The 23932-nt window shown below is 39.3% G+C and overlaps 2 protein-coding genes across 3 annotated transcripts; one reads left to right on the top strand and one right to left on the bottom strand.

Moving 5' to 3' along the window:
• Positions 1–1139: 1139 nt before the first annotated feature.
• Positions 1140–15223, bottom strand: arih1 (ariadne ubiquitin-conjugating enzyme E2 binding protein homolog 1 (Drosophila)). The gene is made up of 14 exons (XM_050072773.1): positions 14761–15223; positions 10072–10139; positions 9797–9944; positions 7924–8016; positions 7783–7838; positions 6841–6907; positions 6581–6687; positions 6401–6443; positions 6198–6269; positions 5702–5832; positions 5326–5383; positions 3831–4091; positions 3130–3242; positions 1140–3042 (listed from the first exon to the last, which is right to left on the bottom strand). Exons 1-14 carry the CDS (start codon positions 15046–15048, stop codon positions 2958–2960), a joined length of 1590 nt encoding a protein of 529 aa, XP_049928730.1. The 5' UTR covers positions 15049–15223; the 3' UTR covers positions 1140–2957.
• Positions 15224–15788: 565 nt separating this feature from the next.
• hexa (hexosaminidase A (alpha polypeptide)) lies at positions 15789–23647 on the top strand. 2 transcript variants are annotated; one of them, XM_050074073.1, is made up of 14 exons: positions 15789–16127; positions 16786–16890; positions 16994–17059; positions 17247–17293; positions 17438–17548; positions 17641–17742; positions 17954–18086; positions 18391–18571; positions 18767–18853; positions 19660–19732; positions 20561–20735; positions 22796–22886; positions 23002–23109; positions 23214–23647. In XM_050074073.1, the coding sequence occupies exons 1-14, from the start codon at positions 15857–15859 to the stop codon at positions 23275–23277; spliced, it is 1614 nt and encodes a 537-aa protein (XP_049930030.1). In that variant the 5' UTR covers positions 15789–15856; the 3' UTR covers positions 23278–23647. The 2 variants fall into 2 exon arrangements, with proteins under 2 accessions (XP_049930030.1, XP_049930028.1); XM_050074071.1 differs by lacking the exon at positions 20561–20735 and adding an exon at positions 22377–22557 and having other exon boundaries at positions 15791–16127.
• Positions 23648–23932: the final 285 nt, after the last annotated feature.

Below are 23932 nucleotides of genomic sequence, written 5' to 3'. Positions count from 1 at the left end.
GGATTTCTTGAATATTAAGGTAACGTGAACATATTGCTAAACCCACTGAGATTACCAGCTAGACACAATCAATTACACAGTGACACAGTGAATGTGTTTTGCTTCCCATTACATCAGTGTAGTTGCGATGCTGTGACTGAAACACAAGAAAAGTGTCTTTAAAAATGAGCACTTCATTTTGTAAACACTGCCTTTGGAATGTAACCTAAGATATGAGACTTGAAGTTTGAATGACAGTGTCTTTGTCCCCATCCTGTGGCAGAATATTTAGTTGCAAATTCACTTTTCAAGTTACCATTTAGGTGGAGACTGTTTTTTTCAGTGATGGGTTTAGTTTGTACATTTGACTACCCAAGTACACAGCGGTTATCTTAAGGACACAGTTTAAAAACACATCAAATATTGACTGTGGCGACACGTTCTACTGAAGGAGTATGGATACTGCCACAACAAAAACATTGTGTCCATTATCAAACAACCACCCATGCCAGAATGATGTTTGCAACATTTTGCACTTTAATATTTTCTCCAAAACAGACAACTAATTTTTCCCACATTTTTACACTAATAGGAAATAAAACACCTTTGATAGCATAAAGAAAAAGATATGTAGAAAAGTATTAAAAGGGTTTTTTTTGGATGTCTCAGTTTAATGTAAGTAGCTGCTTCTGTTACTTCAAACGTTATGTCGAAATGTTCATGAACTACTAGCAGACACAATGAAAACAGAGTGAGCCCTGGAGAGCATATTAGCCTAATGATCACAGCTACAACTGGTGCGTTACTGCAAGACAGCTTAGAGAAAGTAGCCCATCTTTTGTTACTATCCATTCACCCTGTGTCATCATTGGTTTGTGACTCGAGAGACAAAATGAATTCAAAAGTGACATCATACAACCAACCACCTGATCTTTTTCATACAGTCTGCAAGTATATGTTGTTTAAAAAGAAACATTTTTGCCTAAAAAAGAAAAAGTTACCAAATGATTCCACGCAATTCTGGAAGACACAGCTCTGCCAAGGTCTGTCGTACACTACATTGCAAAAATACATAGCGCAGAAATGCATCGTGGATGTTTGGGTAGTTCATATGATTGAGACCAAACCTACTCTAATGACTCACACAGTACTCCCAAAAATGAGATTTCTCATGACATTTATTCAAATAAACAATACAGTTTATAATTTGCTAGGATAAAATAATAAGTTTGAACACATAAGAAGCATTTGGGAGAGAATTCCCCAAAGATCTGAAACTGGGTTAAAGGATGTGTTTTAATGAAAGCTGACACTTTGGTGTCATCTTCTGACTTGCATCAGTGCCTGTATATTCATGTCCCCTCCAGTCAATCTTGTTAAGACTGCCATATTGCAGAGACATGAACGAGCAATTACAAGCAGAGAGCTTGACAACCAGAGTAACCACCACATAGAACAATGCAAAACCTGGAGGGGCACTGACATTTCAATGTCGAATCCTCAACCCATGTGCGAAAAATACAGTCTTTAATGCAAAAGCATAACAGCGTTATAAAACAGTCCTACAACCTTTAGAAGTTTGCCCTATATTCCTCATCTGCCTTAGGATCACGCAAGTCCATCTGTGTAGCTTGGTTTAAAGCTATGTTCTGCCTCACTGCAAGGCGAGAGATCTTTTTCAAGGAGGTACGACCACTACCAGGCCCATACCACCCAAGTGTTCCCTGCAAGAGTGATGCAAATGCCTGACCCTGTTTGACAGTGATCCAGCTCAATTAGCAGCAGACAAAGCTGTGCTATCAGTACATTCTATTACCCTCATTCAATCCCCAAGGTGCAAGCTGAGCTTTAAGAGGGCTATCTCAAGCCACGTCGGGAAAGAGAGAAAAAAAGAAAAAAGAGTGAATGTCACTCAGTTTGGCTCTTGCAAATAATTAGTAATGGTTTTAAATGTTAAACACCTCTAAAAACAACTAAGAGGGTACGGCAAAGGGTTAGAATAGAGGGACAAAGGGCCGGTGCGTTCTACCTCACCTTTGAACTGTAAAACCTTTTCTGCTCTTTGTTTTCTATCTCAGCCGTGTACTTCCACTGAGTCCTTTATCTGATCACTTGGCAACTAAGAGAAATTCTTTCTATCAGTCCCCACTAAGAGTTACTGATTAGGTGCAACTTTGTGCACTGCTCTGAAGAGACTGAGGATGACGGGACGAATGCCTTATTGCCAAAGACATCCAAGCTCCCACACACTACGGAGGGAGTAGACAGACTCGACCTACATGGCGCAAGTACACCTTTCTCAGTATTGGTAAAGAATAAATATTTCAAAATTTCAAAATTATGCAAACACGTGCCACTCTTGCTCTTTAACTCCCATGCATATGGACTATTTACAAATTGAAAAATACAGACTTGCTATTTTGTTCATTTGATGTTTTTTTTTCTTCTTCTCCCCCCTGAAATGTCTTTGCCCCTTTGCAATCAACCTATCAACATTCAGCCACTCAGACAAGGATCTCACCACATATTGCAGACATGGCCAGGACAATTAAAGCTGTGTTGAAAACATTTTTCACACTAATGGGAAAACAAAAGTCAAAATCAAAACAGAAAAGATTCACAAGCAAAAAAAAACAAAAACAAAAACAAAAAAAAAAACAAAGGAAAAAAAGATAGTTCAGGGGAGGTGTTACAATACAAGCCAAAAGGATGTATTTGTTTAAGATGGATTTTCTGCTTTCTCAAGACTCCACTCTGTTGCTAACAATACTGTAGTACACGTTCTTTTTATTACTCTACCTTGTATTTAAATATAATTTATTTTGAAGATTTTGTTAAACAACTCCAGGAAAAAAATGATGCAAAAGTGGTTGGTTTGCCGAAGGAGAGGCGGCAGAAGGCCCGTGCTGCCCTGTTAAATTGCATCAGCGCTCTAGTTTGTCAAGATACTCAAGAGTCCGTTGCATTGGGACGTGTCCTCAATCCTCAATGTACTCCCACAGGTCCTTCTCATAGCCTTCATGCACGTGCTGTAGCAGCACTCTTCGCCTGCTCTCACAGTATCTGTAGGGAAACAAAACACTTGTTGGTGTCCAAGAACAGACGAATGTATCAGCGGCAGGCAGTGATTATGATTCTTTCTTCACTGACCTGTACTTATCTTGAACTTTCTGCTTGATGTCCTGCAAGGAATCCTGGGAGATATCCCGCTCTAGGTAGCCAGACAGCACCTCAGTGGCATTTTCCAGGTCTGCCTGGTTGTTCTGGTGAACCAAAAAAAAAAAGATAAATATTTTTCTAACAGAACTGTCAGTTATCCATGATAATGCCTCCTACACTTCAGAGGATCTTGTCTCAGGCCCAGCTCAGATTACAGGAAGTTTGGGCTGATTTCCTCATATTCGCTCCTCCCAACAATCGAGTGACTAATTCAGTCTTGGGCCTTTCTCAGTGGACTAGATCTGCTGCCAGAGAGAGGAATGCTGAATAGAAATGTAGCCAGGATTTCGTGGGATATCCATTTGCCCACTAACAAGGTTTCACAAGTAGTTATGACTGAATGGAAAAGACAAATTTCTGCCAAAGGATCAGCCAACCTGATTTTGGTGAAGATGAAGTTCATCTAGATGTGGTGAGTTTATAATTGCAGTGCTGCCTTTATGTGGCACTACAAACACAATTCCATGATGATTGTACATTCCTCATTTCAGGACAGTGATTACTGTCAAGATTATCAATCAACACTCAAATTGCTTTGCAAATTTTATTTGTAGATATAATATAAATATTAAAAGTAATTTAACTCATGCACCATCTGCTCTGTTACGCCAAGAATTTCTGTTTTATCATACCTCAAAAATAATGGACTGGTTGTTCTTCTTGAGGTAGAAGGCAAAGACGTAAGTGAACATGAGTGTGGAGCGGCACTGGCACAGCACATCCACGGCCTTCTTCAGAAACTGCACCTCAATCCAGGACATGTTGTGCTGCTGCATCTCCTCCATCTTCTGCTTGACCTGAGCATAGAGCTTGTGCTCAAAGCGCAGGCTCTGCATGTGGTTCATGTAGCGGTTGCAGTAGAACAGGTACCTCTGCAAGGCTGCCCTGGAGCGCTGCACACACACATCATGGAACTGGCATTAACTCAAGCATGCTCAACTTGATTTGTACTAGAGTGCAAATCTTAAAACTTGCTGGGTGCTGTATCATTAGCTACGTATAATGAAATGTCTACATTGTATTCTGCAGGTGTGGGTCCAGCCCACTCTTTTTTGGTTTGACTTTTTAATATTGTACAGCAGGATTACATCACTTATTGGCACTTGTTTGATTAGTTGGAATGGATTGTATTCTTTTAAAACATATTAGGCACTTTTGTGCCAAATGATACACATTTTTTACAGGATTTCTTGTCAGAATTTTGTGCATCACCCAGTGCAGTGGGATGGAAACCATACTTTGGATGCTGCTGCTGTGTGATCAGAAATCACAGTTGCTTGGGGTGTAACGGCATGTATATTCATCCCAATCCATTCAGTACAGGTTGTTCTGTTTAGTATGCATCATCCTCGGTTTCGTACTCCCTGTGGCCCAAACAACTGCTGTCAAAATGGTCTATTTATGTCTACTACTTGCATGCACGCAACAGAAATTCTGCAGAGCAAGTTTTACCTGGAAAGCTTTGGCAGCGCACTAATTGTTGTCGATCAGCTGTTGCATGCTAGTTGACTTTGGCCAGATAGCCAGGTTGGTCAAGCTCCACTGAACGATTTGTGCCAACATTATTCAACTCTATTCTGGTGTATCTTTAGAAGCATGTTAAACATTTCATTTATGGCAGCACCACCTGAATGTGTCCATGAGCTGAATGACACAAAAACAGACTACAGGTCGATTCACGCAGCCACTGCAGATTTGAACCATGCCAAAGTAATAATTGATGCTACGTAGTGTTTCTTGCTGTGTACATGTGACCAAACTCACATATACTGTTCGTCGTAGAGAATACCAACTCAAAGCACACAGTTGAAGTACTTGCAGCCTGCTACAGTGTGCCGTCATGTGTGCATTTTAGTCAGCCAGTTGTGCCTGCCCTGAATGAACGCAGCTGCAGTTCAGGAATTATCAACAGGTCAGAGACTTACATTAAGTATGTTATTTATTTTATTTATTGACAGTTTGCCTGTATTTAAGCGCCTTAAGCCTTATAGTAAGAATTATGGCCAATGAGCCACCTTTGAATGTTTGCATACACACACAAACATTGTGCTGGTATGTGGCATGTCTGCCAACAAAAAAGAGCGTGCAAAAGATTCTAAATGTATCGATATGAGTGAAATTTATTACCTCTTGAGCATCTCTGGCTGCCTTCGCATCATCTTCATTGTAGCGATTGCAGTTGTACCTGAAACATCACAGCCAGGTCAGAACCATCAACAATGTTTTCCAGAATACTGTAACAAACATCAGTACTACTTGTCACTTCTTTATGTTGTAATGCTTTGTCACATAATACTGCTGACATGAGATGTGTATTTAAACATGAAACGGCATGACATGAAGATTTGCACTTGCTATCTGAATAGTTATATTAGCTTTCCAGTTACTTTAAAACGTTTTTAATTATAATGACAACAACACGATAAAAAAAGTTAAAGTATATTCAAACACAGCACTAGAAGTGACACCATCATCATTTACTAAATAAGCCATTAGCTCTTACCAGGCTGAGCCGTGGGGTTCCCATGGACCCAGGCAGACCCAGCAGAACTCAGCTTTGCAGTTCTGGTTCCGACACACCATGTGATTGCAGCCACCATCTTTCTCAATGGTCACATGGCATTTTGGACACTCCTGTTGTGAGAGTAAGGATTTTTGTAAGTCTTTGTTCATGGTCAAGTGTGTATTTAGGCTCATGGAGCAGTTTTTGCAGGTCTCTCATAAATCTAGAGTTATGTCCAAAACAGTATGATGGCCTGCTGGCTTGGGACCATTGTTTGACTGTCATTCAAACAAATGAGCTGTTAAGCTTGTGCCAATACTTGTCAACATCTTTACCAGTGAATGTACAGTCCTTCAGTTTTTCACGTTTTCAACATCTTATTTTTCAGTATGATCAGTATTTCCACAATTTAAATTTATTTGTGATCATACATTAATTACCTACAAACACTAACAAGACAAGAGGGTAAAACCAGCAGACCACTCTGTTTCCATACCTTAGTATTTGCTGCAATCCAGTTAGAAGTTTCACTGTCATCATCGCATTTCTTAATCCATTTTCTCAACCACTACAAAAGAATTCAAATATGAATAAGAAATAATCACACAATGAATACTAATCTTGATAGGACTTCACTCAAGATACTAAAGGAGTAGGTTAACATATCTGTAAAGTGTAAACATATTCCCAGTGGCTTACCTTACACTTGACAGGATCATGCCAATTCTCTCCACAGTTGAAGCTGCGCCAACAGAAGGAAACACATCAAATTTACACAATGTTTAAAAATGACTATTTAATGTGCACAGTCAACATTCGTGTACTGTCGCTACCAGTTAATGATAATCGAATACACTGTCTTGACACAAACCATCTTACCAGAACTGACGGCCACACTTGCACCTCACTGGCTTGGCATCTGGGTACTGGACTTTGACAACATGATGGCAGTCTGGTGCAGGGCACCACTTTAACAGTCGATTGCACTTAAAGGAGTGATAAAAGGTAGAATATGGCTTAAGTACAAAGAAGGTCCCTGCTTTTCCGAATAGTGCATAAAGGATAACCTAACAACTCAAAAAGGCTTCATATTCCATTTCAACAAACTATTAAGGAGGAAAAAAAATCCCAAAGCTTACCTCTACAAAACTATTCGTAATTAAATGCTGGTACTTCAACTTCACTTTTGAATCTGTTATGAGGCGCCTATAGGAGAGGTCAAATCATTTATTAGCCTTCATTACATAAAATCTGTGATTTTGGTCAAAGCTTCCTTCCTTCATATTCAGTGTATAACTTCCAACAGACAATGCATGAAACAAAATGACGTCACACAATTTAAAATTTTCCACAAGTAAAATTGTAAATTGACATTAGGGTAAAAATATTCATTTGTCTGCTGACATTAACATTTTGTCAATAACACATTTCATTATTTCAAAACTACAATTTTAAGTGCAGGCTACTGAGTAAGAGGTACAAAACTCCTTTTTATTCAAGTATATATTGACCCTAAACTGGTCAGTGAAAACACTATTAGGTCTCCTGCTAGCTGGTCAGATCAGAATTTAGGTTAAGACAATTACTGTCAGCTTAAGAGGTGCTACAAGAGATTAGTGTCCATGCTTTCAATGTGGAGGTATATTTCATTGCATGACAGGCTGAACATCAACACTGTAAAGTAGATAAGTAGAGGAATAATAAGGGAGCCCTGCGATAAAAAAAATTCTTTTAGAAGGGAGAATTTCAAATAAAATTTGTTCCTGTTGTTTCTTCTTAAAGATTTACAGTTTCTTTTCTTGTTTAATGTACTGACAAGCTAGGGTCTGACTTTGACAAAATCAAACCTATTTTAACACTGCAGATGTAATAATGCTATTTCTCAGGTAGTTATCAAACTGCATCTGTCTCTGTACACTGTACATGTCACAAAAAGTGCACAATAAAAAACAAGAGGAATCTATTTTGTTTCCTGTTCTTTTCATTACCCCACTGGGTCAGTCACACGCTTGTATTGTCAACACTGCTGTCCAATATGCAACAAAATATTAAAACAAATACAAGCACAAACAGATACTCACATGACTGTGTTGTCATCGACCAAAATGTCACAACTATGAGCAGGACAAGAAATGGTCTGAGGAGAGATCACAGAAAGCAAATCATTAGTCAGACAGCTATTACAAGACTGACAGCAATCAGGGAAAATTCTTAGTGGGTACCTGTCCCATTCCTTCTTCTATGATTTTGGTGGTCAGGTAATCTCCCCAGCACTGCATGCAGAACTTGTGTCCACACTCCAGGCCTGTAAAATACTGGAAAAGAGAAAAATCTTGTTAATAAGACAAACAAGACATCACATGATTGCATGCGCTTCTGGTAACCAGGCAAGCCAAAGCCATCAGAGTGAGGTCATTCAGAGGAATCAGTAGGTGACAGAACAATATTGGTTTAAAAAAGGTATACTATGCAAAAATGTATAGACTCATACAAAAGTAATGCTTCTCAATCATTAATTATGACCCACTAGATTTTGTTGAGGACAGCGCACAGGTGACATCCGGACTTTATAAAAAGGTACCAACCAGATGCCAGACTGTAAGCAGCACGCATCCAAAAGGTAGCTACAAAAATGTGGACAGAGCGCCAAAAAAATACAACTATAGTAAAGCGAATCACCAAACAGACACAACTCGGGTTGGCTATCACTTTCACTGGCGACACTGGAAACAGTAGCCAACAATGCCGACATGGTATACTTTTCAAAAACTGATTAAAATAACTGGTGGATAATTTTGTGTGCTCCAACCTCTCCAACATGCAAACAACTTGATATCACAGCTAAAACAGTAAACCACCTGGCTGTGATAATATACTTTATCCTCTGATGAGAGAAGGAATGGGGCTGTTAACTGCAGTGTGCCTTTAATTCTAATCTTTCTGTTGATAAACTGTCAAATTGTTCCTGGATGATTCATCCACTGCCACAGGCAGGATTGTGTTGTTTAAAGTAGCCATGCCCATCAATATGTGATGGCCACGAATGGATCAACCTGCTCCATTGTAATGTTAAGGTATGTTCTGGCATCAAGGCATCTGCCTGCAGGTATTGATAGAACAGAGCTTGCCAACAGAATGGCCCTCAAACAGTTACTCCTCCTCCACCGGTCTGTACATACAGCACAGTGCTGTATGTAACCATGCATGATTAGGCCACATCCACATAAATCAACCCCTGGCTTCAATTAACTTTGACTACAAGTGAAATTTGCAGCATTGAGTGGCACTTGGTAGAGAAGAGCTGGGTCAATACGGGATACAAACTCTACCATCTTTGGGACACACTTATTTTCTATTTCCTACTGAAAGGGTACAGCATTGCTACAAATTGCAGTATTTGCTGTATTTCACTTCAGATATGTGAGGAGGACACAGAAGCTTTCAATTTTCAGTTTTCTGTCACAGTTATGTAACACTTTTAAAATACTTTTCCCTTCCGTTCTTTGTAATAATAATCCTTACTTAAAATTGGAACAATTTCCAATATCCTAACCCCAACTAGCAAGGCCACCAACTGGCATAGGCAGATGTCTGATTATAGGGTGCAAAGCTAGCTAATATCCTACTTTAAAATGACCGATGTGTAACACAAATAATCTTTTGATTTTAGCATTTATCCCTTTTAAAAGGTTAAGTAAAATTAACTCATCGTACTGATGAAGAATTTGAACAATAGTTAATCCTGTGAGTTTAATTCTTGACATTGAGCCACATACACGGACTGACTGTGGTTATAGAAGATATGACAAAATATTAGTCATAGCACATAGCCATCCTCCTTTTCTTTTGCTGTTGAGGCAGTTAACTGGGTCTGAAAAAAAAACAACTTAGAGAAGGATTAAAATGCCACTCACTGTCTGTGACAATGCCTTAGCTAGGGGTCCTTTTGCATTCAACAAGTTACAGTGTCCAATCTCCATTGCGGTATTAAGCCAAGTCACAGCTTCAAATTTTTTTTTTTTTTAACACTACAGTTTAGACCTGAAACCACTTTCAGCTAGTGCAACACAATGCTGGTGTCACTGTGGGACTCACGGAGTTGGGGAAGTTCAAATAGCAGATCTGACATGGCATGTCCTGTGCCGATGATCTAGTGTTGATTGGAGGACGGATCCGAGGCTTCTTACTGGGGTTAATGACATGACACTCAGAGAAAAGCTTGTCCAGGTTACCATCAAAGTACCTGTAGTCAATTGAGACAAAAAAGAAGAACAACAACAAAGTGTTAAGAAATGAACCCTCACTCTATCATACTTGTTGGCTGACAAGTTAAAGGTGACACATAAAGAATGATCTTCAGAGGCTCTTACCTTTCCATGAGCTTTTCCTTGTCCCAGTTGAAGTGACTGAGAAGGATGCGTGTTATTGTTGCAGGATTCTAAAGGAACAAAAAAAAAAAAGACTGGTCAGAAATAAACCTGAAATTGACATTTATCTACTGCCAATTTTCAAACTCCACTTTAACAACTTCTAATCAGGGGTAAAGTTGGCATGAAAAGCCACTTCCACAACTCTACGCCTTCTTTCAGTCAAACTTTCTTTTGTGGAACAACAGACAGTTTTTTGGTCCAGGTTTTCAGAAATGTATTAGTACTAGACCAGAATGGTTATTTAAAAAGGACTAACTGAAATGAAATGGGTTTATTTTAAATCACTAAAAATAATTATAGATTTAAAAGCCCTTGCTTACATTGCATAAATAAATTCATTATTACTTAAATTAATGCACTGCATTAATAAATGCATTATGACTGTCCACTGATGTGGGTTAGGGGACAAAAACACCTTGTGGACAGAAAAACCTTTCATTACATTAGAATCCAATAAAATACCACCACAAACTACAGCCATAGAAACTACCACAGTCAACTCCTCCCTGACACAAAAAGTAGTATTAACTGCCAGGGCTCTTCTACTGGACTGCATGACACTGAGGAGTTTGGATTTTCTTTTCACAGCAGTTGCTGGACAATAGGCAACTACAGACAACAATACTTTCAAAGACTTTTCACAGGCAAAATGGCAACCATTTATGATGCATTAACCAGACAACTGGATGACATGATTTTAAAAAATCTTACAAACAAACAAAGGAAAATAAAACAATTACAGTGCCCCATCCCCTGTAACTGGACAGAAGTGCACCATACCGTGCAGCACTGCAATATCCGTGATGATATCCCCAATACAGATATGTCACAAACAAACTGTTGTTCCACTGTATGAGGGTTTTCTCAATAAAAGTGATTTGACACATTACTTATGCACACTATTCTTGATGTTCTTACTGACTACCTTTATCTGAAATAAGAAAATATTAATTGTGTGAATATATTCTTTGCATGCTGTTTTTGAATCTAGCACCATATTTTAGTGTGTAGTCATCACTGGGTGGATTTATACAGATTTATGGATTCATGAATTTATTACCTACAGCTGAAGTCAGCTTAAAGTAATACCTGAAATTTTCGGCTTGCCAAAACCACATCTGAAAGTAAACTTGTTCATTCGTGCTCTATCTACACGTGTTGTGCAGTATATAGAGCTAGACGCTGTTGGCCATGCTTTTCAATGTACAAGGCTACTCTCTTCAGAGCTGCCAGAATATCCTCAGTGCATCTTGACAAAAATTCTACAGGACTACGTTTATATAATAACATCAGTCATATGTTGATCTAAGACCAGAACAAATACCACAATCTACCCCAAATTCTTGACTTGAATGCACTGTGTGAGCATGTGAGCAGAGTGAGTATTTAAGCAGAGTTGAGCTGCTGGTTTCAATGATCACTTTTGATCTACTCCAGATTTTCTATTTGCTGCCTCCCATTTGTTCTCTGCTCACACTGATAAAAAAAAAACAACCAAAAAAACAAAAGTCCAAGTTCACGATTTTATGCTGCCCTGCAGTTAAGTTAAACAATGCAAAGTGAAATTAAGAGGTGGCATTAAAAGTCAATGGAAAGATGCAAATAAATGTAGATTGGTCATAGGTGGTGTCTGCACAAGTCACAGATGTTTCATTGATAGCAAATGATTTGTGGCTAACCCCAACAGATTCCAGAGATAAAACAGGAATGGGAAAAGGGAGGGGAAAAACTGGAATTTCTGTTAAATTTTAAAATCAGTCTAAGTCTGCCCTGTCATACAAACACGTCTGTGTGTAACATAAGAAAAAAACTGTTTTGCATTGTGTTTAAACACAGCTTGCTTGTAGGAACGGTATAGTGAAATACAACAGAACACTGATGCCACAACTTTTAAATCACAAAAATCGACTCCCCTCTCAATTCCACACTGCTATCAAACTAATCCTGGTAATAAAAGCACCAAAGTCATATTGATACTTTGGTAAAAATATGACTTATAAAGTAATTTACACTCTTTGCTGCATGAATAGTAAATTGGGACTGTCGAGCTACCAAAGTCACCACACTGATTTGTACCAGGTGTCACTATGGTTACAGGCATTCAGGGGTTTCCCTGGTACACCTGGGGATGATGATGATGAAAGTCACCTTCAAAGAAGAATAGTAAAAACATATTTTGTATTATGCATGATAGAAATGCATAAAAATAAACATTTTACATCACATTTTGAAATTGTGAAATCATGATGGTGCAACAGCAGAGTACACTACCTATGTCACAGTGCCATGGTTCAACTGTTTGAGCAAAGGGATTGTCTCAGCAATTGCAAGATTAGATAAGGAAACTGTCTCAATGTACCTGTTCATACACACAATGCTTGTTTCAGTCCATCCTGATGTAAATAGGGGTGGGATTCACAAAATAATTTACGACACAATACTACTACAGTAGGGTGTTCAATGATGTGATTGATGATATCACTGAATCATGATGCAAGCGAATGTGTTAAGATATAATTTGTGTAGCTGAAGAGGAAAATGTCCCTAAAGATGATCAAATCATTGTTCTCTAAAAGCAGCTATCAATCATGAACTACTTATTCAAAGCATTACACACTGCTTTCACTTTTACAAACATTTATTAAAGATTCATACACTCACCTGTACATGTCTGCTATCAGCTAAATGTCAAACAGACATAAGCAGGTGGAAAGCTTATCAACCGCAAAGCATAACGCTTCCTGCATATAAACATCTGTATTTAGGGGAACCCCGGTAGCTCACCACATAGAGCACATACCATTTAGGCTGAGTCCTTTTTGCAATGGCCTGGGTTCAAGTACGGCCCAGGACTCCTAGCTGCAGGTAGTCCCCTTTCTCTCCCCTTTCATATTGGTCTACTTTCTATCAATAAAGCATGAAAAATGTCCAAAAATATCTTAATATTACTGCATGTTATTAATGTGCAATTCAAGCTGAATACACCTCAAGAAAATATCACCATGATGGTACCAATGTATCAATATCATATGACAAAATAAAGTAGTTGCTAGTTTATCAGGTACACGAAGCTCAAGCTTATTCAGTACAATACAACTGCACAGCAATTAATGCTACCTTTATTAAGATTAAAATAATGTTGAGAGAGAAGTTGTTTTGTTTTATTCTTGTTTTACAGGCTGTAGTCTGTGGCACTGTTGAACTGTACTTCTGATGGGAGTTCCTTATAGTTTGTCTACTCGTACTGATATAACTAAGGTGGGAAGGATTAGCAATTACTCTTAGTATTGTCATCGACAATTGTTATGGAAGTTTTGCCTGTTATGTTAATCTGAAGTTTGCAGTGGAGCCTCTACAACAAGGTCTCTACAGATGAAATACATCCATCAGCCTCTTGTAACTTTACCCCTAAAGTGTCGTCAGAGGCCAGGCAAAACCCCATTCACTCTTAACATGTGTAAGCAAAGTCACTTAAGACATTTAGAAGAAAAGTAAGTTCAAGTAGTTAACTATCCTACTGTCACATACTCCCCACTGTAATCTTAAATTCAGAAAAAATATGTGGCTATTTAACTACAAAAGTTATTTGCTGGTGGTGCCAAAAAACAAAAAAATAAGTAGGTAGATCTAAATACTATTTTTAGAAGAATCACCGTATCAGTTTCTGCTGTTAATAACTGCCATGCGGCTGTAACGTTACTGTATCCACTGTACTGGTATTTTACCTACTTTAGGTTATGGGCTTGTTTGAAGTGAAATAATAATACTCAGAAACTTTTTGTTGCATAAAATACAACGCTATTTCTCAAAAACGTAATACTGGCAGGTCTATCAAGACCACTTTCCATTTTATTCTGTACCCAAGTGTAGCTAAGTGAAAGGAAATGGAGGCCCAAGATAACGCTAAGCCGAAGGGCTCCACTGAGTTTCCCCTTATATCTAATTTAAAATATAGCCGTTGCCGGATTACAACGTTCGCTCGTGTAATCCATCCAAACTTTTTTGGAAGTCACGATTAAATTCCTCGTTAACGTTAACGTAAATAACCTAACGTTTTACCGTAACTTGCTAACCAACTCGATGACCAAGCCTTTCGTCCAACATAAAAATAACGTCAACGATTATGTTACTTTACAAATTTTATAACGTTAAGTTTAAATTGTCTGGTTAATAACGTCCAACTGTCGTCTCGTGGGAGCTGGCAGTAACTCAACACTAGAGACATTATGCTTTTCCAATAATGTGTTGGGTTAACGGTTACAGTTGGCTAGTTAGCAAGCTAGCTAACTTGCAAGCTAACATTAGCTTAGCAATAGCTACTGCCAACTTCTCAATGGGATTAGACTACTTCCTGGCACCCAATTCGTACGAAAATTGATATTTAAATGTACACATTAAACGTTGTCCATATCGTCATTTAAGCGACACCCACACAAAAGAGAGCTACATTGAGAAAAAAAAATCATTTTAGTATTGTGGAAATCAGAGCGCTGTTGTCAAAGTGCCAACTTCCAGCAAGTAAACTACTCCTTACAATGCTAACGGCTAAGCTAACGTCCAGGGCCTGTTTATGCTTCACCCAAGCCTGGACCCCGGTCTTTCCTGACGCCGACATACCAGAATACCTACCTGGATGACCTCGTTGACCTCCCTGATACACTCCACCATATGCTGGAGGATCTGCTCGGCAGTCAAAACCTCGAAGCGGTAGTCCTCCTCCTCCTCCTCGCCGGGACCGTGGCCACCTCCACCAGTCTCGCCGCACTCGTCTCGCTCTCCACCGGCCACCACGGGATCGACCAACTCCACCTCTCCGAGCTCCAGGGTGTCGTCCTCCGGCTCCTCTTCGGCGCTATCCTCGCTACATTCCTCCTCTTCGTCGTCGTATTCATAGTTATAACCCTCGTCTGAGTCCATTCCTAGGGTGGTTATCAACTTGTGACAAGCACACCTAAGTCTACAGTGTGTGAAATGTTGATTGCGGAACAATACGAAAACCAAAATTATCCGAGCCTGTTTTTCAGCTGCAGCGAAAATAACAACAAAACGTCGCCGCTGCTAAGCCAACAAAGAGACACAGCGTCACTAACTGACGACGGCCTTACGTCAGATGGACTGTACAGGAAAATGTCAAAAAACATTTGTGTTTAGACGACACACCTTTGTTTTAATGTAACTATATTTAAAAACACATTTTAAAATATACAAAAAATATTTATTACACGCCCGATTTAAACAATCGCTGTTAAGGTTATCAAGTTAACACGTCCCTGTAATAAAATGTAGACCAGGCCAACTGCTGGAAAAAATATTTTAAATCATTTTTAAAAAATTCATTATTATTCATTCCTTGCCTAATGCTTTTCATTGTGTTTTTGAATTTGTCATATTTTATCAGCCAGTATATGCCATCTTTATTTTTGTAGTCCACCTCAGGCTAAACTATGCTTTGTCTCACACTTTTAGTCTACATTTATTTCAGTCTTCACATCACTCCAACTGGAATGACGTCATTTCTCGTAGAAAAGCTATGTCCCTATTAATACTAATTAAAATCACATAAAATCACAACACAGACAAACTGATACATTAGGATTCAAAACACACAAACAAAATACACCCACACTTTGTGGCTCTAGTCATGTGACTGCATGCTCTTGAGCACCTGACTGCCGCAGCTTGACAGTGCAGTTTGCCTTTGAATGGAGAAGTATCACAAACTGTCATGGAGGTCATGTGCATGGTTAGTTGTGGACGATACACTCGTCCACATTTTAATTTGCTACTGCTAATTATCCTCCAGTTCGGCCTACACACAGTAGACGGAGTGTGGCCATTGCCGCAGACTTTCACCTCCTCAGCCGAGCGGTACCCTCTGAGCCCTCAGGCTCTCTACTTTGTGTACGGAAGTCAATCAGCTGCACAGCAGGGCTGTTCTGTTCTGGATGCTGCTTTCAAGAGATACTTTTCTCTTATTTTTCCAGACTACACTTCTGGTAGGTGACAAAAGGGAGGTGAACTAAAGACTGAGCTAAAACGAAAGTAAGATGTTAGTCCTTGCTGGATCTGAAAGGTCCAGTCATACCATTAAAAATAGGCTAGTAAATATTCACAGAAGTACTTCTATGATACTTAAATAATTTGATTTATTTTGACACCACTATATTTAACAATTTCCTAGGATCAGAATTCACTGTGCTATGTGTACTAAAACACATAGGCTACAATGTAATTAAATATATGTAAATCCTGTCTCTTTAAATTCTAGTGTCAGAATTAAGAGTAGCCTATATGAACTGTTGATTTACATAATAAGATTGCATTATGGATGCTTAATATGTAGAGCAAAGTGCCCACTGGTTTTGTTTTGAATGTTCTGTTTGTCAGGTTGGCTTTTAAAGTAGATCAATGGGCTTTGTAGAGACAGCAGTTCATCAGTCAGTGTAGGCCTGCCTACTCTAACAACCCACAATCACAATGGACCGGAGTAACACAGCTTCATGTTTGTGTTTTCAAACATACCATAGCTTATAGAATAATGGCAGCTTGAGTGTAACGTTGTCAAAATGGAAGTCCACAGGCAGTGTTTGCACCTCTACTAAACTTTAACCCAGCAACTCGTGACTGTAATATTTGAACTTTTATGACCAATAGGAAATGGTGTCCTGCGATTCAGTGACGGGAAACCATTTATCGTTGAGGTCAGTGTTGACCGTGATGATTGTGAGGGTTACCCAAATGAAGACTCCTCTGAGAGATGTAAGTACCACACATTTAAGAACTAGAGAACCACAGGTTTAGAGGGCACATTGGCTCCGCTCAAGTCCAATGAATTATCTAATCACTCCTATTTGTGTTCCAGACAATCTGAGTGTCTGTGCAGGACAAGCATCTCTGAATGCACAAACGGTGTGGGGTGCCCTAAGAGGTGATTATAGCCATTACATTTGTGAAATATACTCTGAAAAATAAACAAACTTGTCAACAATCAGCTAAAAGGGAAGAGCTGTAGTCTCCATCAAAGCCTTTTGAAGAATTTGCACAAGATACCTAATGCAACCAAATATGTAATGACTGATCTGATTGCTGATTATACGTCCTCTGATTAAGCACAGGTCTGGAAACCTTCAGTCAGCTGGTGTATGAAGATGATTTTGGCACAGTAAGTCCGGATTTTAAAATGCTTAAACTCATTAGGCCTCTAAGTTCATCACATCTCGAATACACAATCTCACCTTCTTAAGAGCTTGATTAATGTTTGTGGTGGAGGAATTCAAATTTGTTTCCCTCTTGTTTCCTCTTTTAGTATTTTGTTAACAAGACTGAGATTGACGACTTCCCCCGGTTCCAGTTCAGGGGGATTTTATTGGACACTTCACGTCATTATTTACCAGTGAAGGCCATTTTAAAAACTCTGGTAATAATCAGATGACACAACCTGGACATCAGCCTTCTGTTTCATTGATCACTCTTGTCATCAGTGGTAATAATGTATATCTTTCTTGTTAGGATGCAATGGCCTACAGTAAGTTCAATGTGTTTCACTGGCACATTGTTGACGACCCCTCCTTCCCTTACCAGAGCAGCACCTATCCAGACCTTTCCAGTAAGGTATGTCATGTGGATGAAGAGCTGAGAAAGGATCTCACTTCAAGTGACTGCACATTCAATATAATTCGAAAATGCACTTAAGAAGATGAAACATGGTTGTTGTACACTATCCTAGATTTTTTAACTGAGCCCACTGCATGTGGCTCCAAGAGGTAGGAAAGTTCGGAAAAGTTACATCCACCCTGAACAAAGGCTTCTGGCTCTGATTCAGGGGGCTTTCCATCCGATGACTCACATCTACACGCAGTCAGATGTGAGAAGGGTGATCTCACATGCCAGGCTGTGGGGAATAAGGGTCCTTCCTGAGTTTGATTCTCCCGGCCACACCTTATCTTGGGGAAAAGGTAAAATTTAATAATACAAGTTTTTTTCCCACATGATCCCAGCTTCTTGATCTTCACCATTAAAAGTACCTGGCTTTATGCCTGGTTTGGGCTAACAGGAACCTTGTCTGCCAAACCTGCAAGCCTGTAAGACTATAAATGGCAATAAGACATGTACTGAATCTTGAGTTTGACTCCCTGCTTATCTGGAGGACCGTTATGTCTACATCAGTGGTAACAAATGTTTGCACTCAACACATAATCCCAGAAATGTATTTAAACAAAATCTCAAACTAAATCTGATTTATTACCATTTATTCCCCAGGGCAGTCTGACCTGTTGACTCCCTGCTACAGTGGGAGCACCCCTTCAGGTACTTTTGGCCCTGTTAATCCAGTGTTACCCTCCACCTACAAGTTCATGGGGAGACTATTTAAGGAAGTGTCATCGGTCTTTCCTGACTCCTATATCCATTTAGGAGGGGATGAGGTGAACTTTGCCTGCTGGTATGTTGAAATGTGGTGACTCATATAAATTATTGCTGACTATTTTTGACATGGTTTTACTCAATTGTTTGTTTACACTGTTATTGAATTTTTACTCATAGCTGTACATGTGTTTTCAGCTGTTCAGGTAGTTGATGTAAGGATGCCTTTTGAGATTACAAACAAGGAAAAGACTCCTACTGCTTGTTTCCACAGGAAATCCAACCCTGATGTCCGAGCGTTCATGCAAAAGATGGGATTCGGAGCAGACTTCACCAAACTGGAAGCTTTCTACATGGAGAAGTAGGTTGTAAAGGGGAGTCTAAGCCCTGTTTCCACCAAACACTTGCGGTATGGTACCTTTGGAAACAAAAGTAACCCTTCAGACATGGTACCTAGACCCTAGGTTTGCTTAGCGTTTCCACCGCAAACAGTACTCTTAAGTGTGGGCGGGGGTTGTTGTCATTCATTGCTCCGTCCAGCACTCATTGTATTTCCTCCTTTATCAGTCTGCACCTCGTTTATCGTCCACAGAACGAAACTGCACACCAACATTTTCAGAACAAAATAGAACAGGCTGCGGTGAGAGGCTCTCTCCATGGGATATTTAAAAGTCAACTCATACATTGAGTAACGTAACAATTTAACGTTCCACCTTAGAAGTTGCTGGAAGTCGGCCCTGTGAATTAAGTTATTTCTGTACAACTCCAGCTGCTGTGAGAGGCAGCAAAACATCCTTTCATTTTATAGTTACAGTCTAATAAAACTCTCCACAGTATGAACAGTGGTTACATAAGCTTCAAAACCAGCCACAACTCAGCCCTGAGCAGAGTGGCCGTCTGCTATCGACCAATCAACGGACTGCAGTGTTCACAGCTCCACCTTTTAGTACCAGATCTGTGTGCTAGGTACCCCAACAGAGGGCTGACCAAAAATGGGGAACGGTTCCATTGGTACCATCCACAATTTTTCACAGTGTAAACGGAGAAAAAGCGTACCGAACTGAACCATACTGTACTGCTAGGTGGAAACGAGGCTATATAGTGAAGAAAGCTTTTGGAAATACACCAACCAACATGTAAATGTAACATTAACGTCTCTATTTCCAGCATTATGAATATCACTTTGGCTCTCAACAAGACGTCTATTGTGTGGCAGGATGTGTTTGACTACCATGAACAAGTAAGTACAATAAGTAACACCTGTATGAAAGCCTGTAAAACTATTTTTATCCAGTGGGGTTCATATCTGCCTACATACTTTTTAGACCAGTGGTTCCCAACTGGTGGGTTGCGGTTTTAAAGTGGGTCGCGGGTCCATTCTGAATGGACTGCAAGTGACTCACAAATATGTCAAATTTGTAAAAAAAACAACAAAAAACAAACAAACCACAAAACACTGAATTCCTGGCACAAAGCTTTTACTTTGAATTGCTGTTTCCTGCTGTAGAGTGAGTGAATAACAGACAGCACTAATTTACATATTAACAAATATCAAAATTTGATATGCAAACATTTTTCATTTCACTGCAGCACATAGTATCGCTAAGCACAGATTCAGGCATCTAAAACAAGCACTAGTTTTTGTCATCATTTATTTTTTGAATATTATATCAGCTATTTTATATTGTGTCCAAATATCTGCATTCACTGAAGGAGATATTTAAACTCCAATTTGTAAAACATGTAGCATTTATTTTATCATATTTTTAACATCTTTGTTATTGATTTTTTTTTTTATGTTTAACAAGAGAAATCTACTCTTTTCAGTATACAGGCTAGTTATACAGTTACCCTATTATAGCTATAATCATTTAGAATAAACGCTTATGCAGGCATCCATGTACTCTAACCTAATATGTTTTTTACAGATAACTAATGTTGACCTCAGCAGGTTATATGATTTGAACCAGCCAACCAAATTTTAACAGTGTATTGTCTGATAAAGACAAGCTAATGTATCACACGACCAGTTCATGTAAGTCTAATAATCCATAGCATTGTGTTGCAGCGCAGCTCTTTATCAGTGGTGGAGGTATGGAGAGATGGCTGTTACCTGTGTGAAGTGCGCAGGGTGACTAAAGCAGGGCTCAGGGTGATTCTGGCCTCTCCGTGGTATCTGGACAAGCCAGGGCCCACACACAACTGGGCCCGCTACTACACTGTGTGGCCCCTTGCCTTCAAGGGTCAGAAAAGAACCTGTGTGCTGTGGCTTGTTGAAGTTGTACTGTCTGCTGTGGTTTTTGTCTCTATAGGTAAAGCTTGGTTTCCTATAAAATATCCTCCTGAGACCCTGTGTCCTCATATGAGGACATCACATTTTGCGTTTACTACACCTTTTACTTCATTCTGCTGAACTTAGACCTGTTGTCTTCGTTCGTGGACACCTTTTCTTGTGCCATCTAGTGGTAGTAACAGCATAATACATTAATCCATATAAAAACAAGATGGCAGCCATCTCTGCCAAGTCAGTCTACAGCTGATCCTGACACAGAAGTGGACAAGGTACAAAACCTGATCACATTTTATTGTTGATTTTAGCAACAGTAACAAGCTAAGACACTGTTAATTAGGAAGTACTCATTTGAAGACACTGGGACTTTATCGTCATCTTGTTTGAGGACACTGGGACTTTATTATCGTCTCATTTGAGGACAATGGGATGTAGTCTCGTTTGAGAAAATTGGGACTGTATTGGCATCTTGTTTGAGGACATTTGGACTTTATTATTATTGTGTTTGAGGACATTGGGACTTTATTGTCATCTCATTTGAGGTCACTGGGACTTTATTATTATTGTGTTTGGGGACATTGGGACTTTATTGTCATCTTGTTTGAGGACATTGGGACTTTATTGTCATCTTGTTTGGGGACATTGGGACTTTATTACGTCTCATTTGAGGTCACTGGGACTTTATTACCGTTGACAGTGTTTAGTTTTCCATATTTAACAGGTCCTACTGATCCCAAATAGCTAGGAGAAATTGAAAATGCATACCAAACAAAAGTTCAGGTCTCAGGAGGATATGGGATATAACAACAGCCAAGCCTTGTTGAGTGTGAGTGCAACACAGAATGTTTGATTTGCAGTCTTACCACTAGGCGACAGTAAAGACTGTTGTCCATGCAGAGACATGCAGTTGTGTGTCCTAATTCCATATGATTTACAAATTGTATACAGAGTGCACAGTACAGAAATTTTCATGGCCTTGAAATCAATTTACTTTTCAATCACTTTTCCAGTGTGAAAACACTACAAACACAAGTAGAAAAGTTTGAGAAAGTATGCAGTATGGACTTGGGACACAGCTACAGAGAGGTGTGATTGCTGTGGTACATGCTCACAATGCTGTGTGATGCCCCGTGGCTAACATGCACACTCTCCCACTAAACACAGAAGTTAATCATGTAGCCACTGGCAATTATTTCACAAAGCTCTCTGCATCAAATTAAGAAAGCAAATGCGCAGAACAGATATCAGTCTATCAAAAGCAGACCAGAGTTGTTTTAAATTCAGATATAAACCAATAAAGCATGTGTCATCATGGTGCATTACTAAATAATCCAGCTAAATAATTGTAATTTGGGGTATTTCTGCTGGTTTAAGAAATGTTTGCAGCTCTCTGATAAGTAAAAGATGCTTTGCCCCATTGGAGAGGTACAAATTATTTCAATCATGTCTTAGTAAAAGACTGTCCTTATTGATAAAAGCTCATTAAGGGGTTTTTATGTTGTTTAAATGTAAAACATTATATGTAAACAGATTATTCAATATCAAGATACAGCAGGCAGACAGGTCAGTTGCAGTTGTTTGTCACCCTGCTCAGATTCCCAAGGACACAGTGCTGCACATCTGGAAGGGCACCCCAGCTAGTTATTACGAGGAGCTCAGCAAGATGACCAAAGCTGGCATGAGGGTCCTGCTAGCTGCCCCGTGGTACATCAACCACATTTCCTATGGCCAGGACTGGCGCGACTACTACACCGTGCAGCCACTGAACTTTTCTGGTGTGTGCATGGCCAAGTAATATCACATTATAATATAATATATTAATCTGGCTCAGTTTTGTGCTGGTGACGGGAGCATGTAGAAGCCTTTTTAAATACTGACTTGCTGAGTTTTGACTTGAAGTGGCGTGATAACGTTGAAGTGAGGATTTTGATTGATAGCAAACTTATTACCAGCCTATCTTTAATTAAAACCCATCATGTTATTAAAGCAAAGCTTTTCATCATACCTCCACAGGATCTGAGGAACAGAAGAAGCTGGTGATAGGGGGTGAGGTCTGCATGTGGGGAGAGTATGTCGATGCCACCAATCTCACTCCACGTCTTTGGTATGAGATTAAAGAGAGAGCTGAAATCATAAAGCTAATAACATTACTAAAAAAAGTGCAATAACAGTTGCATAAAATCAATCCAAATAATCACTGGTTGTACCCAAAATCACAGGCCAAGGGCAAGTGCTGCAGCAGAGAGACTGTGGAGTGATGAGAAGCAGACCTCCAGTGTGGACAAGGCCTTTCCTCGCTTGCAGGAATTTCGCTGCAAGCTCGTGAGGTACTGTAAAGAGCTTATATTGCAGGCATAACTTAACAAGACAGCGTTCTTTCTCATTATGTTTGCTTTATTATGTTATACTGATGTTTCTGTTTCTTCTCAAGGCGTGGCATCCAAGCAGAGCCTCTGTATGTCGGACACTGCAAACATGAGTACCAAGGTCTTTGAAGATGTTGGATGGATGTTGGATTTCAAGGTTTTTCTGGACAATATTTGAACTAATTCAGTTCATTGTTGCCTTCTTTTAAAGTAAATTATACACATTAAAATGCTTTCTCAGGGATCTTATTATATTTTCTAATTTTATTTTTTGTAATAATCATTTGAGTATTTTTTTTTATTTTAGATTTGCATATTCAGCAGTCAAAATATAGAAATGTTAACAAAAATCTTGTTTGGAAGAACCCAACGTGTTGCACTGTAATGCCATGTTAAATTGTACTTGATGACTGCAAAATATAAAATGCAATTTTAAACTGCCAGTATGCTGTAGCTTGTGGTCTTGCGCTGGAACGTAATAAAATATTGTTGATGTGCAGACATTGTCACAGGTTTTTCTTCTTCTGAAAAGCTTTTCCTGCAACACTTGGAACAGTAGAAAATTCTCACTTAGAGGAAATTAACACGAAAATTTGTCCCTACACATGATTTAATCAGGCAGGTTGTCAGTATAATCCAAATGCTAACAAAAATAGTAGTGACTCTCACATTATCACAAATTTGGCACAAAAAAGGAACTCTGCAGAAAAACCTTTTGTCGGGGAAAAACTGTGTAAAGCTCAGGAGGACAGATGGAAAATACCTTCTGCAGGATGGACAGGTG

This window comes from Epinephelus moara, chromosome 20 (assembly GCF_006386435.1).
Source record: "Epinephelus moara isolate mb chromosome 20, YSFRI_EMoa_1.0, whole genome shotgun sequence".
Classification (NCBI taxonomy): Eukaryota; Metazoa; Chordata; class Actinopteri; order Perciformes; family Serranidae; genus Epinephelus; species Epinephelus moara.
This window is presented reverse-complemented; position numbering and strand designations above follow the sequence as displayed.

Excerpts from the sequence above, each read along its gene's own strand:
- arih1 (XM_050072773.1), bottom strand. The coding sequence starts at position 15,048 with ATGGACTCAGACGAGGGTTATAACTATGAATACGACGACGAAGAGGAG. Across the intron at positions 10,140-14,760 it reads AGGTCAACGAGGTCATCCAG|AATCCTGCAACAATAACACG; the intron begins GTAGGTATTCTG and ends TTGTTCCTTTAG. Across the intron at positions 6,444-6,580 it reads AAGTGTGGCCGTCAGTTCTG|CTTCAACTGTGGAGAGAATT; the intron begins GTAAGATGGTTT and ends CTGTTGGCGCAG.
- hexa (XM_050074071.1), top strand. The coding sequence starts at position 15,857 with ATGGAGGTCATGTGCATGGTTAGTTGTGGACGATACACTCGTCCACAT. Across the intron at positions 17,294-17,437 it reads ATGAAGATGATTTTGGCACA|TATTTTGTTAACAAGACTGA; the intron begins GTAAGTCCGGAT and ends TTCCTCTTTTAG. Across the intron at positions 19,733-22,376 it reads TGTTTGACTACCATGAACAA|ATTCCCAAGGACACAGTGCT; the intron begins GTAAGTACAATA and ends CACCCTGCTCAG.